At 46.4% G+C, this 17093-nt stretch overlaps 1 protein-coding gene across 1 annotated transcript in view; it reads right to left on the bottom strand.

Moving 5' to 3' along the window:
- Positions 1-17093, bottom strand: part of LOC308286579 (metabotropic glutamate receptor 4-like) — a gene marked incomplete at both ends in the record, with an annotated part of 146845 nt that overhangs the window by 48453 nt on the left and 81299 nt on the right. Inside the window, one exon of the mRNA XM_080727654.1 lies at positions 14915-15115. Coding sequence (XP_080583780.1) covers positions 14915-15115 — 201 coding nt within the window. The remainder of the gene's footprint in view (positions 1-14914; positions 15116-17093) is intronic.

The following is a 17093-nucleotide window of genomic DNA, read 5'->3' as shown; positions in this document are numbered from 1 at the left end:
CTGCAGCCACTACGCCTATCGGGGGCTCCAGCGCGCCGCTGGGGCCCTACGGCTGGCGTTCTGCAACTTCACGGGACCACACGCCGGCCCTCGCCCTCTCTCCCGCCGGTTCGGCTCCGCCGTTCCAGGGAGGAGAGCCTGCTAGTCCGCCCGGCCGCTCCCACGCCGGGGGCGACTAGCGGCGGCTCCGGTTCCCGCCTGCAGCCACGACGCCTATTGGGGGCTCCAGCGCGCCGCTGGTGCCCTACGGCTGGCGTCTGCAACTTTGAGGGACCCCGCCTGGCCGCTCCCACGCCGGGGGCGGTGAGCGGCGACGCCTGTTCCCGCCCTCTCTCCCTGGTACGGCTGGCGCCGTTTTATTCAGGGGAGAGAACCTACTGGTCCGCCTGGCTGCCCCCACGCTGGGGGTGACTAACGGCGACTTCCTCCTCCTTCCCCTTGGATTTTTCGTTCTCGGCCATGCTGGCTGAGCCCGGATCTTCCTGGCACGCTTATGTTCTGGTGGCACGCCTCAGAACAACGCTGTTAAAAGCGGGGATGAATTTGAGAGTGAGGATGAGGAGGGATGGAATTGGGTTGAAGGCTCTTCTCCCAGTATTCCTCCTACAAGTGAGTCTTGCAAGTCCTCGGTTCCACGAGGACCTTGCATCCTTCCGCCCACCTCCGCCTCTACCCCCTCTCTCCCCTCCTCCATGCAGAAGGAGTGGAATGGGTCGGCGGCGCCCCAGTACATCCCGCTCTCCCCTCCACTGTGCCAGTGGAAGGGGGCCTGGGTCTGCGGCACCCGGACTGTGGTTTTTTCCACATGGTGGGGCTCAAGGAGACCACTTACTTGCGCCCAAGCGCACTGAACACAGCTCTCCCCACAAGGCTTGTGGGAAGTGGGTGTGTTAGATGACATAGGGTTGAGGGCCTAGCCCTCCACGGGGTCTGGGTTCCGTGACGGCACACGGTCCTCCTCCCCCCGAATGCAGACGTTTGAGTTCTGTCCCACGCAGGGGAGAATGAAAATCTCTGTTGCCCAGTAGCTTTTTCCCATGTCATCAGTAAGAGTATGGTAGTCGAAACAAAACTTTTGTTTACCTACCTCTCAGTCCCAAGCACAAAGGACCCTCCTCTCTGCTTACAGCCAGTCAGTGTATAGAGACCCATGCAGGGTTCTTTATTCACTCAATGGATTACTTATTGTCCCAGTCCTGCAGACTGGTGACAATTAAAAGGTTTTTCCCTGGTTTGCAATGGGCTCCACTGTTTTGCTATTAGTCACAATAACAAAGCTTCTCTTCTGTGCTATTCTCCTCTGTCTCCACTGAGCGGCACTGTCGTGCCGAGTTCAGTTCAGAACAGGAGTATGGAGTGTTATGTACAGCATCTTAACACTCTTCAGGGACGCCGAGCCGGACTCCTCCCACAGAACCTGTGGGATGAGGTGGCGTAAATGACCTTGGACTGTGGGTACAGGGGTCCCTGACTACACAGGGACCTCCTTCCCCCAGGCGCTAATATTTATTTTCCTTATTCCATGCAGGGATAATGAAAATGGTTACTGCCTCCCTTGTCCCCAAGTTTAAAAAAAAAAAAAAAAAAAAAAAAAGTGTTTTGAGCAAGCGTGGCCTGCTCACTCCTACACTTGCACGGACAACCTCTTATCGCTTGCAACCGCTCAGTGTAATGAAGCCCATGCAGGGCTTTCTACTCACGATAACAGATTTCCCAGTCTTGCAGTCATGCAGACAGGTTACAATCAGAATGGGTTGCAGACATGCTGAGGTTCCCACCCATGTTAACTGCGGTTCACAGTGGTGCGGTTTCTCCTATGTGCAAATTTCCTCTGCCTACACTAAACGGCACTGTAGTGTCGATTCTAGTGCAGGACAGGAAGTGTTTCACTATCGGTGTGTGGGATTATGAGTTGGCCTAATTTTCCCTGCAAGGAACTATTAAAGGCCTCAGATCTGGTTTAAACGTTTACACGTTCTTCCCCGTGCTGGGGTAAATGTTTTTACGTAACGAACCGTATTTCGCAGAATGCTCTTTCTGTTTCTCTTTCCACCACCGTTCAACATGTTGACGTCACGTCCGTTGGCGCGGCCGTCACCGGATAAGGAGGGGAGCTTCCCGGATACGGAAGTTCTAATCCCCAACGTTCCTTCTCCCCCGTGCAACCTAACGGTTTCTCCCTCGTTTCACAGCACGTTAGCACGTTGTGTGAAACGGTTAGGTTCCGAACGGAACCCTTGTTTATTTAATACCCTTGATGGTATTCTGATAAACATTGGAGACTGTGCAATCTGAGCAATGGGTGTTACGTCAGTAACACGTGGCCTTAGATTGCATTTCTTGAACCACCCCCGCTTCCAGCTGGGGTAATTACACTCGAGCTCGCGCTTGTAAGCAGGGGCTCTGAGTGAGGAAATAAGCTCGGTACTATGCAATGGTGCTGTAGTAGAGCTCTTACGAGACCTGAACCAGCTTGGTTTCTGGACTCGAATTTTTCCTGGTTCGGGAAAAAAGGGGGGGGGGCTGCATCCCTTCTGGATTAGGGATATCACACCAACTTGGTGTTGGCCCACCTGAAGGCCTTGGGTTTTCAACGTCTTTTTGGCAAAAGTATGTTGACGCCCTCCCAGCAGATCTCCTTCTTGGGGATACCTCTGGATTCGACCACGATGTCTACCCGCCTCTCTCTGGAGGGGGTGGACAGGTTCCTGACGTGTCTTCGCTCCTTTCAAATTGGACCAAGTGGTCAGCTACAAGGAGTGTATGAAGTTGGCAGGGCTGATGGCTTCAGCGGTGCAACTTCTTCGCCTGGGCAGGTTTCATATGAGACCGTTCTGGCGGTGGACACTGACGCTCAGGATTCCTCCCCTGCAAGGGTGCAGGGAAGTGGTGGTCAGCCAGGCCTGCATGGACGCGCTGGTCCCATGGCGGGACCAGGCGTTGTTAATGAGTGGAGTCTCCATAGGCGTGGTGGTGTCACGCAAGGTGATCACCACAGACGCCAGCCGCTCGGGCTGGGACGCCACCCACGAGGGGCGCTCAGCCAGGGGTCTGTGGACCCCGGCCACGTTGGAGTACCACTTCAGTTATCTGGAGTTAATGGCGATCTACTTGGCTCTCAAGTATTTCGAACCGTTTCTCCGGGGTTGTCATGTCCTGGTCAGGACGGACGACATGGCAGCCTTGTACTTTCTCAACAAGCAAGGCGGCCTCTCCTCGCGCACGCTGGATCAGCTGGCACGCGAGATGACTCTCTGGTGCGTACCGCGCCTGAGGTCCTTTAGAGCCTCCCATGTTCCAGGCCTTCAGAACGGCGGCGCCGATCTGTTGTCCAGGGGGGAGCCTCGCTATGAGGATTGGTCTCTCCACCATGCGGTGGTGAGACAGATCTTCTCCAGGTTCGGTCAACCTCGGTTCGATCTCTTTGCTTCCCAGGAGAACGCGAAGTGCCCCCTCTACTTCTCAGTGAGGGGACCTTCGCCTCTGGGGGTGGATGCGTTCGCACACGAGTGGCCGGAAGGCCGTCTCTATGCGTTCCAACCGCTGGAACTGATCCTTCCCACACTGGAGAGGATCAGGAGTTCCAACCTGGAGGTTCTTCTCGTGGCACCGTCCAGGGGAGTGTGGAGGTCTCTGATCACCCCACTGCTCTACCGGTCCCCCTGGCAGCTCCCCTTGCATAGGGACCTGCTGCGCCAGGCGGGGGACGATATCTTCCATCCCGACCCCCAGGCCCTAGACCTGTGGTTTGGGCCTGTGAGAGGGAGAACCTGCTAGCCGCAGGCTTCTCAATGGCGGTTGTAGCTACTTTTCAGAGTGCTAAAGCCCCCTCCACTAGGGTGGTATATGATGGAAGGTGGAATGTTTTCTTGGACTGGTGTGAGCTACAGGAGCCACCTGTGGTGGCTCACTTGGCTCCAGCCCAGAAGGCGTTAGTTTTCTTGTGGGACCGCCTGGACCTTGGTCTGGCGTTCTCTACGCTTAGGGGTTATTTAGCGGCTTTTGATGCCTGTCACCTGGGGGTGTCAGGCATGGGCCTTTCTAAATTCCCTGAGGTGGTCAAGTTCATACACGGTGTCGACCGTTTAAGACCTGTGACTAGATTTTTGTTCCCTGCTTGGGATCTACAAGTGGTTCTTGAGGGCCTTTGCAAGGCACCCTTTGAACCGATTGGGAGGACCTCTTTGAAACATTTAAGTTTCAAGACAGCTCTTTTGCTTGCCTTGTTACGGCTAAGCGTGTGAGCGACCTTCATGCGCTCTCTGTGAGCCCTGATTGTATGAGGTTTCTCAATAATGACTCCAAGGTTCTTCTGAAACCTCAATTGAGTTTTATTCCTAAGAACCGAGTGGTCCCGAAGGAACCTGTTGTTTTGACGGCTTTCCATCCTCCTCCGTTTGCATCGGAGGAGGATAGGCGTCTTCATTGTCTTTGTCCAGTTAGGGCCCTGAAGGCCTACTGTGACAAGACGGTGGACAGCAGGTCTACTTCTCAGCTTTTCGTGGTCATGAATGCCCGTTAGCGAAAAGCGGTGTCCAAACCCACTCTGTCGAGATGGATTGTGGATGCTGTTAGGTTGGCTTACACCCGGGCTGGGTCTGAAGTGCCGGAGGCACTTAAGGCCCACAGTACTAGGGGTGTGTCTACCTCTAGGGTTTTGTCCAAAGGTGTCTCCATTGAGGAGATTTGTGAGGCGGCGAATGGGTCTTCGCCGTCCACCTTTGCGACCTACTGTCACCTGGACGTTGCGCCTTCTGCTATGGCGCATACGGTTCTAGGTGCTGCTGCCCCGCCTACTAGGTAGTGGGGCGGCTCTCTCCCCTTCCTGGGACAGCTTGCTACTGTCTCTAGGATACCTGGGGGGGGACCCTGAGTCTTTCCCTTATATTACTGTAGTATTATAAGGCGGACCTGTGTCTGCCCTTAGTGCATATGGCAGGCCTCGGTCTGTCAGGGTCTCTTTTCTGTCTAAACACGCCCAGGCCCTGTGGGCCTGGGTCGGATCAGTCCTGAAAGGGGTCACGTCGGTTGACGGGACCTCCTTCCGGGTGTGGTCGGTGTGAACGACAGTCTTGTCGGTTCATGGCTTCTCGGGGAGTGTATGAGTCCCAATGGGGGACCTTGTCTGGAGGTATGACAATAAACGTATAGGTTCCGAACGGAACCATGTTTATTTAATACCGGAGGACAAGGTCCCCCGAATAAAGCCCCTCGGTTCGCTAGTTGCGGGCGCAGAGGTGCGGCTTTAGAGGAAGTTATGATAGCCCGCAGGGCTTATATACACTCGGGGGCGGTGCCCTCGTTTGTGATTGACAGCCCTCCCGACAAATGATATTTCTCGTACGGGAGCTTATGAGTTTTACTCTGTTGCAGCGCCAGATGGCGCTGTTATCCCAATGGGGGACCTTGTCCTCCGGTATTAAATAAACATGGTTCCGTTCGGAACCTATACGTTTTCAAATAAATGTAGTGGACAATATTTGGATCCGAGATGTAGTAGATGTAGTGGAGTAAAAATATAGGAAATTAGAAATACTCAAGTAAAAGTACAAATATCTCAAACTTGTACTTAAGCACAGTATTTAAGTAAATGTACTTAGTTACCTTACACCACTGCTGATTGTGTCTCTATAATGCCACCCTTGGGGACAAATTCCAGAATCAAAACACAATATTCTAAGAATCTCATGGGCAGTTTGACATGAAAATAATTCTTGCTCACTGGAGAATTAATTGATTTGGGTGACACCATGCATGACTATTTCAAATTTCTGTGTCACTATAATGATTGCGTTGTATGAAGCGTGACCGTCCAACCCTTTGCTCCTAAACAAGATATCTTAAAAAACTACTACCTGTGGTTTTAGGAGCATCACAATTTTGAAGGTCTAGTAGTAGGGGTAACGATACAGCGCAGCGATACGCATCACGATACATGGTTAACAATACGATACATGGACGATATTGGTTCATTCATGGCGATACAATTCGATTCAATGATTTAAAATCGATATAGTAACTATTTAGCAAAGAAATTAAATATGTGTAAAACGTGTAGAAAATGTATAATATGGAAGTAAACGCTGTGATCATCTAACAAAAACATTACACACATTTATCGATAGACCAAGAGTAGTTATATGGAATGGAAAGGTAATTATACCCTCTTTTTCATTTTCCCTCTTAAAATTGCCAAATACAAGGCACACATATCCATACAATCAATGATTTGCATTGCAAGACGATTCGATACTGATTACCGCATTTTGAAACTATACAATACCATACAAAGCCAAAACGGTACGATATTTTTCGATTCAGTTACTATATCGTCGCAAAAATAGTCGATATACAGTAAAGTTCACAGGTGTGAGCTTGTAGATCGGTGAGATATACATAGTGTAGAGGGGGAAAAAGGAGTGGACCAAGTATAGAACTATGGGGGACCCCAGTCAACAGGGTTAACCCATTTAGGCCTAGAATTATTGAATGCTTTAACCAGTGAAAAATAGCAGATATACAAGCTCACAGCTGCGAGCTTGAAGATCTGCTATTTTTGGAAAAAGTCGTGAAAATGTGTGCAAATCTTTGAATATATGTATTTTCAAAGCGAACGTTTGTAACTCAAAGTTTGCTTCTGGGTGGTCCCTGGAACTAGATATTTTGAGATGGGGGTCTGTGGCCAAATACATATCATTTTGGGGGTCCTTCACATGAAAAGGTTTGAGAACCACTGACATAGTGGTCTCTCAAGAACAGACTAACTGAGCTCCATTTAAGTGAAAAGGACCTTTTCTTTGACGATGGCTGGCCAGATTGCTGACATAGAAACAATAGGTTTTTTCAAAAAACCTTAGAAGGATTCAAAAGACACTTATAGAATCGGGTCAAAATTCAAATTTTAACGATTTTTCAAAAATAGCAGATATACAAGCTTGCAGCGCGGCACTAGGTGCCGCGCTGTGAGCTTGTATATCTGCTATTTTTCAATAGTTAAAGCATAAAATAACTAGAAGCAGTGCTCTTCCGAGCACAGGTCTCCACCAGGCCACACAAATCGGCCTGTTATAGCGCCACCATGAGGCTGATTTAAAAAATGTGGGGCAGAGGTTCTGAATTAGCATCCAGGGAGTGTGTGTGCTCAGTTTGGCAGCGATCGGGCCAACGGCGCCGGAGATTAGCTGGTAACAACCAGGCCACACAAATCGGCCTGTTATAGCGCCACCATGAGGCTGATTTGAAAAATGTGGGGCAGAGGTTCTAGATTGGCATCCAGGGAGTGTGTGTGCTCAGTTTGGCAGCGATCGGGCCAACGGTGACTGAGATTAGCTGCTCACAAACTGCGAGGACGCACGGACGCACGCACGGACGGACGGACGGACGCACGGACGGACGGACGCACGGACGGACGCACGCACGGACGGACGGACGGACGGACGGACGGACGGACGGACGGAGGGGAAAACATACTCTCCCTCAGCCTTCGGCTGGTGGAGACAATGAAACACAAAATGTGTACCCGTTCTAAATGGGTTAAACTATATAGTATTGCCACACTGGAAGAAATATCCTAGCAAAGCCAGTGCCTCTGTAATACTTGGGGTCCACTACAAAGGTTATCGGCCATCAACTTACTTACAGGACTGGCATGGAACGATAAGTGCAATGGGGTCGGCCAATGATACTACTCTCCCTATGAGTAATTACAAAAGGGCTGCACTTTAAGTACAGACATTTGACCTTTATCAGTTGTGTTTCATTATGTATGCAGCCTGAAAAGGGCACGTTGGCCCAAGCACAGTGGGGAATGGATGACAGAATGGCTTCAAATATATGCAGTTCAATACACAGTGCATATGTGACTGTTCAGTGCTCAGTGAGTATCCCCTTCCACCCTCAAAAGTGCTGACAGTAAAATAAGAATGATTCTTCTATCTGTCAAAGGCTGATTTGTTTGCTATTAATTAAAGGGAATATAAGACTTGAGGGATTTCTTATGGAGTGCACCACGTGATGAAGATTAAAGCAACAAGCCCCAAGAGGCCATAGTACACTGTATACACTGACAGCTATGGGGCCTAAAACTCCCTTAGCTGTTCTAAAATCACTGTAAACCACGGTCTCACATGGCTTTTTAAACAGTTTTAATAAACATTTCATAAGACTAATTTCTAAAAGAAAATGGTGCCTGACTGCCTGCACAAACTATAACTGACTTGTTTTAAAGTGATTTATAGAGTAATGCATTTGTTGTAAAATGTTGCACACACAACACACTGATGCAGTAATACTGATACATGCAGTCACATCAGTGTGTTTTTATGTCATTTTTAGAACAGACAGAATCAAGCACCAAAACTATGCGTTTCATAAATAAACATTACCTTTGAAAGAAAACCTCAAACCTAAAATGATATATTGAATACATGATATGACAGCAATGATCAACATTTCTCCTAAAACAACACAGGGAAGCAAATTCACTGCAGAAAAAAGACACCAGTGAATTCCCAACAACTGAACATACTATATCGATGCAGATTTGTTTCAAAGGCATATCTGATGTTGTTTCAAACAGACTGGGAACATGATCAGGGACAATGTGACTTTGAATGATCACTGAAATGATTGATTGTGTGTAGCAGAATAAACAGCAGTGCACAGTTAGATGGACCTGAAATGTTGTCCAAATGAGGAAAAACGAAATCATATTACAATATGTTTATTATTATGCAATACAATGTTTGAAACCTTGTAAAATAAATGGTGGGCATTGGTCACTGTGCATGCTACCATCTTGGTCTCACCCCTGGGATCCAGAAACCCTTATTTGGACAACAAAATGACGGCAAACTTTAGTAGTCTATTTCCATACCATAGCTAAATGGTGGGCATTGGTCACTGTGCATGCTACCATCTTGGTCTCACCCCTGGGATCCAGAAACCCTTATTTGGGCAACAAAATGACGGCAAACTTTAGTAGTCTATTTCCATACCATAGCTAATCTGCCTAGAACGACAGTGATTTAGTATGTTGCATATATCTCTTGAATCCAGCCAAACCACTGTCAAATTCCTTTTATAGACACACACATCCAGTTGGCCCAAAGCCAATGGAAGCCCTTCAGGGCCAATCGAGTCTAGGAAGTCAGTCGCATGGGTGATAACATTCCCAGTGGAGAGCATCTCATGCCACTTGGAATGAAGGTCGTAGACCACCGCCATGAAACGCTGGAGGTTGCAGCGGTGGCTGTGCAGACAGCTTGCCTCACAAGGAAAGCTGTGCAGTCCCTCACTAAGACCTTGATGTCCCTGTCAATGCCAGGCCACGTCACCAGGTTACCACGTTAGACTGAAGTGGACGGAGGCCCTCGGCAGTCAGGCGGAACCCCACGAACTCTATCTCTAGCGAAGGTACTCGTCGTGGACAGCAGGGGTTGGATCGTGTATGACAATCTTCCAGTATGGTGGCCATAACTTTCTGAAAACAGCTAGTAGCAGGGTTAAGCCCAAAAGGCATTCTGAAGTATTGAAACACCCCCATGTGCGTGACAGAGGCAATGAAGTTTCAGTTATGCAACGGGACCTGCAGATAGATAACCCTGGTGGAGATGGAGCTTGGTGAATGTGGTGGAACCATGGAACTGAGTGGTCAGTTCTTCCACTGTACAGTAGGCAGCAGGTACTTGTCAGGGAGGATCGCCTTATTAACCATCTTGAGGTCGACACACAAGTGCGGTTTTCCTGTCTTCCTCCACGCAACCACCAGATTTGAAATCCAAGGTGCGGCGAGTAGAGCTCACAGAGTGTATCGTACGTGCTAGGTCAATACCTGAGGAGGGTTGTCTTGAAGTGGTGGCTACCGCAAAGGTTGATTGATTGACCAGTAGTACCGCAGCGACACACATGGAGTCTGTTGGCGTCCAGCGTAGTTTACATGAAAAGCGTCCTGGAGTTGAATGAGAGGTAGAGGAGCTGAGGTGCAAGCCAACTGAGCGGCAAAAACCACAACTGACTCAAATTGGAAAGCTATTTCCTCAGCCTTATTAAGAGTCAGGTCAACCGGGGACTATCAATTTCTCCCAAACCTATGGGTTGTTTTGTTTGTGTGCTCAGCCAACTGGTCTCCAATCAGTTCATTTTGCATTGCTCCAAACTTACACACGCTGGCTAAACACTTCAAATCGACCAAATATTTATGAACTGACTCACTCTCTTGCTGTCTGCGCCAGCGAAATAAAATCCTCCAGAGAATAACACTGAGCGGCTGAGAAATGACCAGACAGTATGTGACGCAGTCCAAATATTTTTCAGCGGTCCTACAATCTTAAATATCCGCTGTCTCTCCATGCCAAGACAGTGGATTAGGATGCCTCTTTTCCATGCATCACTCAGGTCTGTCAGTCTGGGAGCCATGATGTACTGTAGGTCTCAAACGACTCATGCCAGCGAGTCCAAGAAAGAGGAGGCTCGCCGGGGAGTGCCAGTAAAGCAGGAGGCGGTGAGAACACAAGCTCGATCCTTGCCGTCAATATTATGTTCTGAAATGATATGGTAGCAGAGAGGTGTGCCAAACAGGTCCTAGTCAAAAACGTTAATTGACCCAAACACAACAAATGGCTTTCAAAGTTTCTGGGAGGAAATAGGGCCTTTGTCCTACTCCTCCCGCCCATCTGGGGTGTAAGTCAGGAGGGGGCAGGCAGGAGGCAGGCAAGAGCACACTTAGGCTGCAGCACTTAAATTCCTTACTTTTCTCTAGTCTCCATACAGTACCTTGGCCTCCCTTGTATTTAATTGACAAAAGCCTCTCTCTCTCTCTCTCTCTCTCTCTCTCTCTCTCTCTCTCTCTCTCTCTCTCTCTCCTTAGTGTAGCGACCCTGTTGGGGTTTTCTGTGAACGTGGTATGGTGAAATCAGAAATAAAAAAAGTTGGCCAATTCTGGGTTAAAATGATAATAGTAGGATGGAGAATTAAAGGAGTTCCGTGTAAACAATGTTGTCAGTAATGCCCTCGTCATTATCCACAATGTAAACCTTGACAGCGCTGGCTTTCTTTCCTCTTGCCGTGAGCGAACACGGGCTGAGGTAAGTAGATGGCTGTGAGTGAATACGGGTTGAGGTAAGTAGATGGCCGTGAGCGAACACGAGCTGAGGTAAGTAGACGCCAACTCTATCGTTTTCTTGGCCCTGACCTTTATTGATGGTAACTGAGAGAAAGCTAACCTGATAGGGAATTGGTGTCTGCAAAGGGTGAAGGGAAGATCTCTACTTCTGTCATGATGGGGGATTCTTGGGAGTAAGATTATTTCACCCTTGTTTGTCCCTGTAGCAACACTATCATTCTGGTGCCGTTCTTGAGAGTGCGGTTGGGATCTGTTTGCAGGTTTCTAAGCAGCCTAACAGGTGCTCCTACTTTCAGTTTCAGGTTATGGTCAGGGACAGGGATTCCAGAAGGTGTCTGTGAATTTAGGGAAATCTATAGGTACGGATTCTTTCTTATTATATCGAATCAGCGATACATATTAGGACGTATTAGGCATGACGTTTTGCAAAACGTTAGATTATTCATTATGTAGGTCTATTGAAGGAAGCCTATAATGTGGCCATGCCCTGGAGATATTGTGATATCACATTCTCGCCCTTATAGGGCGAGAATGTTAATAAGGTGATATTGTGATGTCACGTGAAGCATGACGATATTGTGATGTCACGGTCCAAGCCTCTGGTGATATTGTGATGTCACGTGAAGCATGCCCTCCGAAAATGTTGTAAAAAGTTACATTATCATGTAAGACTTGTAAGTCTAGTAGGAAAGATAGCCTATAACGTGGCCTGAGTCGTAAACCCAGTTGATTTTGAGTGTTCCTCTGCCTGCCATCCTGGCACAATGAATTGGGGGACCCCTCTTGAATTATAGTTGTATATAAGATAAGATAAGATTCCTAAGTCCATGACAAGAGGTAGTGAAGGTGATATTCCAAAGAGAATAGACTATGGCATGCAACAGCATGATATGATATGATGTGAACAGCATCATTACTGTGGCTTATAACAATCATGGTCAAATATGATCATGTCTCCCAAAGCTAAAAGACGTAAAAGACAGTCATCAGCATTCCGCTGTAGCTCCAATATCAATGAACAGCAAGGGAAACTGAAGTTGGGGTCAAATTGAGCCTTTACACAGTGAGACTGTGACTCTTTAGTGCTGCTAATACTGTAGATCTGAACCAGAAACAGTGCTCATGACCCCATAACATTCCACAGGGCCCCTGTCGCCATCACTTTTACAATTTCTATCCAATTCATTGTGCCTGATCAGTATAAGTGGTTGTGGTACAAAAGGCTCTCTCCTGTTTGGTTATAGTGTAGTAGTGTAATAGGAGGGTTATAGTTATTGTTGATTAAAAAGATGAACACATCATGGTAGAATGGCTATTTAGACAAAAAGCATTGATGTACAATTTATTGAACAAACTGGAACAAAGCATGGAAAGTGAGAGAGGATATTTTAAGGGAATCTTCAACCTACAACTCCCATTGTTCTGTGATGTGAGGACGTCAAGTGTGGCAAACATACCCAATGTTTTCGGTGTATTTCTCAGGGATACATTGACTTAAAACACATTGTTTCATGTCATTCCGTAAGCTTTATGACTTGCTATATAGTTTGATGTCATACGATGTCTGAATGTTTTTTGAGACAGGAACCCCCAGAAGAGAAGACTTTCAAATTGAACATTTCAATATTTTTCAAACATGTTCAAAAAATAGCACATGTACAAGCTCGCAGCACGGCACAAAGTGAGCTGTGAGCTAGCCTTGTATATCTGCTATTTTTGAGTACCACTGTTCTAAACCAATGTTATAAATCCTAAGAGTTTTCTGAAAAACGCATGATGCTATAGCTAAAATCTAAAATCACACAGAAACATTCCCGGTTTTAATGGGTAAATACTGTAATGGGTTAAGTAAGTACTGTAGGTCAGAGTGGCTTATTGTCAGTATCAGCCCAACAAGGGTGTGTATCAGTTTTTCAATACACCTGACCCTTGGGAGATGGATGCCACACCTACCGTCAGCTCCCAGTATTTACTGCATGACTTAGTTACTGTGCTTCTCAACCAAGAATCTTATGGTCCAAAGACAAGTGCTCTACCGACTGAGCTACCCAGATTGATCATTTTGGTTTCCCATTAAAGGAGTAGTTCATCCCCAAAATGTTTTTGTTTTGTTTTTCTATCGATTACTCACCCCATGGAGCTTTGAGTTCAATAATATTTTGTTGTTTTTGTCACATTCTAAGCCAATAAATGAGGGGACTCTTTGTAGGCCCATTGATTCCGGATGGAGACCCAAATGCATTTGGGTCTACATCCGGAATCAATGGGGGCACTGGCACCTATTTTATGTCCGGGGAGCCAATGCAATGGTCCATAATGTTTGGCTACATAATTTATATACAGTATGTCTGCAAAGGTCCACAATGTATGGCTATTGGCTACATGTATGCATTGTTGCAATGGTCCACAATGTATGGAATGGATACATGTACTGTACATGCATAATACAGTACATGTCAAATCAATACTTCACTTTCACAGACACTTTCTAAAATGTGAATTCATAGCTTCATGTTTAAACTGTGAATTGTATTCTCCAAGACAAGGTTACTCCAGTGAAATTGTGATGGACAAAAAAGAATAGAACTGTCTGGTGGAACATGATGCCCATTGCCCAGATATTGTTTACTAAAGAGCAACAGTAGAGAGACATGGAGACTCCTGATACTGAACAAACACTCTATATGATTACAATGTTACTTACCATATGTTGTATAGTGTATATAACCTTATTGATGATGTTTGAGCATGTTAGAGTTTTGCACAGTGTAATTTGCACAGTCATGATTTTAGTCTGGTGGATAATACTAGATGTTATTAACGTTACTATCCTGTTTAAAAATAATGAATAAACACTATAATAACCAAGGTTACTTTAGCAAAGTTTTCATGTAAGGTATGCCAGTAGGAACTAAGTACTTGATTAGACCCCATGAGAGTGCACAAGTGGAACCAAAGGGACCCATTTGGGTAATATTTCCATGTAAGTTACAGTATACGCCAGGAGTGAAAAGGGAAGGGAAAATGGCTGCTTGCATGATCCATCCATCCATCTTCAACCGCTTATCCGGAGTCAGGTCGTGGGGGCAACAGTTTCCAGCAGGGAGCTCCAGACTTCCCTTTCCTGCTACATTAGCCGTTTCCTCCTGGGGGATCCTGAGGCGTAGCCAGGTCAGTGTGGAGATGTAATCCCCCATATGGAGTTTGGTCTACCGGGGTCTCCTCCCAGTGGGACATGCAGCGAGAGAGATGCTCGGGAGGTATCCATACTAGGAACCACCTAAGCTGGCTCCTTTCCAAGTCAAGGAGCAGTGGCTCTACGCAGAATCTCTCACAGGTGACTGAACTTCTCATCCAATCTATGCAATAATTCTTGATGCACAGTATAACACCATATTCTGTATATAAGGTAAGCAATAATCCATATTGTATGGCTACATAAAACAGAATAACAATGGAAATGTGTTTAAATGAATTAAAAATGAACACTGATGCTGAAGAAAGTGTATTCAGGTTATTGGTCTTTCAGATCAATGCACTGTAAAGTATGTGGGGAAATAAAAATCGGTCTGGTTGGCAAAGATAAAGATTGTGAGGAAAAAAAAAAATTTTGTCCCGGGAAATAAAGTTTGAAAATCATTTCTCAAAAGGGATAGAAGAAATCATTGTATACTTTTCCAATGCCTGTCTCTACTCTGTATAAATTGCACCCAACGGTATATGAAAGAGGAAACATTACCTTGCAGTGAGATAAATGAGCATGCATTAAGTTCCAAAATAAACCTGACTGACCTGCGAAATTGAGGAGGCGAATGTGCTTGAGCAGCAGAGTGCCGTTGATGGGGTCCATTTTGGAGCAGAGGCCCACCTTGTCTGGGCACAGTTCCCTGTGCATATTGTGCAGGGCATGTGCCATCGCATAGACAGCATCAATAACAAACTGCACCTTGCCTTCTTGTTCATAGATGGAGTCTTTTCCTATCCGCTCCTGATCTGTAGGGTACAAAGACACATGAATAAATTATGCATGATATATACTTGGTTGCATGACATGTCTGAAAATAGCTGACAATGCGTCACGTTGTGAGCTTGTAGATACAGTATGCTATTTGGTGTGCGACACCAACACTGTAGAATTAAATTTATAGCCTGAATGATGTGACAGTTCCTTGAAAAATATTACTTTACTTCGTCAAGCTCTGTGTTCATTTCAATTTCAAGGGAATGAGGCAATCATAGTAAAGAGTTGAATGTTTTTTTTTAAGTGCCTCGGAAATAATCATCAATCAGGAAACCATTTCAGACCGATCGTCGCGCAATCAAGGCAAATGTGACCACTCTCTAAGTTACAAGTGGTGTCTTTTTAGCAAATCATCTTCCTTCATGAAAAACATATAACAAGCAAATCTCATTGTGGTTCAGGGGCCACCAGGGGTCCTTCCAGGGGTTTCCAGGGGGCCCAAGCTAAAAGATTTTGTACAACTATTTTACAGACTGGGGTCCCAGAGATTCAAAAACATGCGGGGTCCGTGGCCTAATGCATATCGTTGTTGTCGGGTGGAAACCTTGTATGTCCGAAACCGTTCATTTTGTATTTACCAGTAAGACTCCCTAATCGGGAGATAAGCGACCGTCAGGTCACATGTATACACAAAGACGGCTGTAACTGGCATTGGTTCCTAGTTGTGTGCATGTATAGTTTTGGTTGGCTCAGAGAATGTGGGGTGTACAGATTTTCGTGATTTTAGGGCAAAATTTGTAGGAGCAGTGTCCAATAATGTGTTTGAAAAAAGCGGCCTGATGGGGGCGCTATATGGGACAGATCCATGTTGATGACATGAGTGTAGACATACTGTGTAGCGATTTGCGTGATTCTAGGGCCAAATGTGTAGGAGTAGTGTCCAGAAAAGTGTTATAAGAAATCTGCCTCAAGGTGGCGCTAAAGGTGACAGATCCATGTTGAAGAGATGAGTGTAGACATACTGTGTACCGATTTGCGTGATTTTAGGGCAAAAATTGTAGGAGCAGTGTCCAAAAATGTGTTTTGCAAGAATGGGCCTCATGGTGGCGCTAGAAGAGGGGCATGTGAGAATTGAGGTTGTAGTTTGGCAGGCAAGGAGTGTGTGTGCAAAATTTGGCATGGATCGGGGCACCGGTTGCGGAGATATGAGCAGGGCAAAAGTGTGACGTGTGACGTGTGACGGACGGACTGACTGACTGACTGACGGATGGACAGCCGGTGGAGGTTTTGGTAGTAAATGCGACCTGACGGTCGCAATCATTTTAGAAATTATTTAAAATAGTGAAAATAGACGATCTACAAGCACACAACGCCTCGCACCGCGACACGTTGTGTGCTTGTAGATTGACTATTTTCGCTCGTTTTGTGAGACAGTCTTGTATGATTAAGCAGGGCTTAATAAAAAAAAACCTACACACTTGGAAACTTGGAGATACAAGGTCCCTGCGCGACAGTGAAGATATGGAGGTCCTTGAAACGAAAAAGGTTGAGGATCACTGCCGAAGATCTATACCGACTACAACACTTTGTTGTCTCACAGATTCAAAAGCCAGCAGTGATCTTGCCAGCGTTCTTCTAGCACTGTTACACCCCACTTTGTAAAGCAGCTGAAGTCAGACAGCAGGGCGGTTCAGTTCCGTGCAAAAGCCTCTCAGAATGAGCCAACCCTTTTAATGGAGCGAGTGGCAGTGGTCCAAAGGACATAGAAGAAAATGCATTGGTCCTCAGTGTGTCTTAGCCTTCCTGTGTTGAATGGGACTGCCTCTCGCAATTAGCTAGAAGGTAAATATCTGGAACGCTGCAGTCAACGGAATCAATTCCAATATGTGGAGTGCAAGGTTTTCTCCTCTGAGAAATCCAATCAGTTAAAAAACAACACAAAACCTTTTCCTATATCTCTCCAGGAATTTTGCTGTTTTGTAAACAGGTCTACAACTTCATTTCCAGATT

This window comes from Nannobrachium achirus, assembly GCF_963921795.1.
Source record: "Nannobrachium achirus genome assembly, chromosome: 6".
Taxonomy (NCBI): Eukaryota; Metazoa; Chordata; class Actinopteri; order Myctophiformes; family Myctophidae; genus Nannobrachium; species Nannobrachium achirus.
The sequence above is the reverse complement of the archived record's forward strand: the minus strand, read 5'-3'. Positions and strand labels throughout refer to the sequence as shown.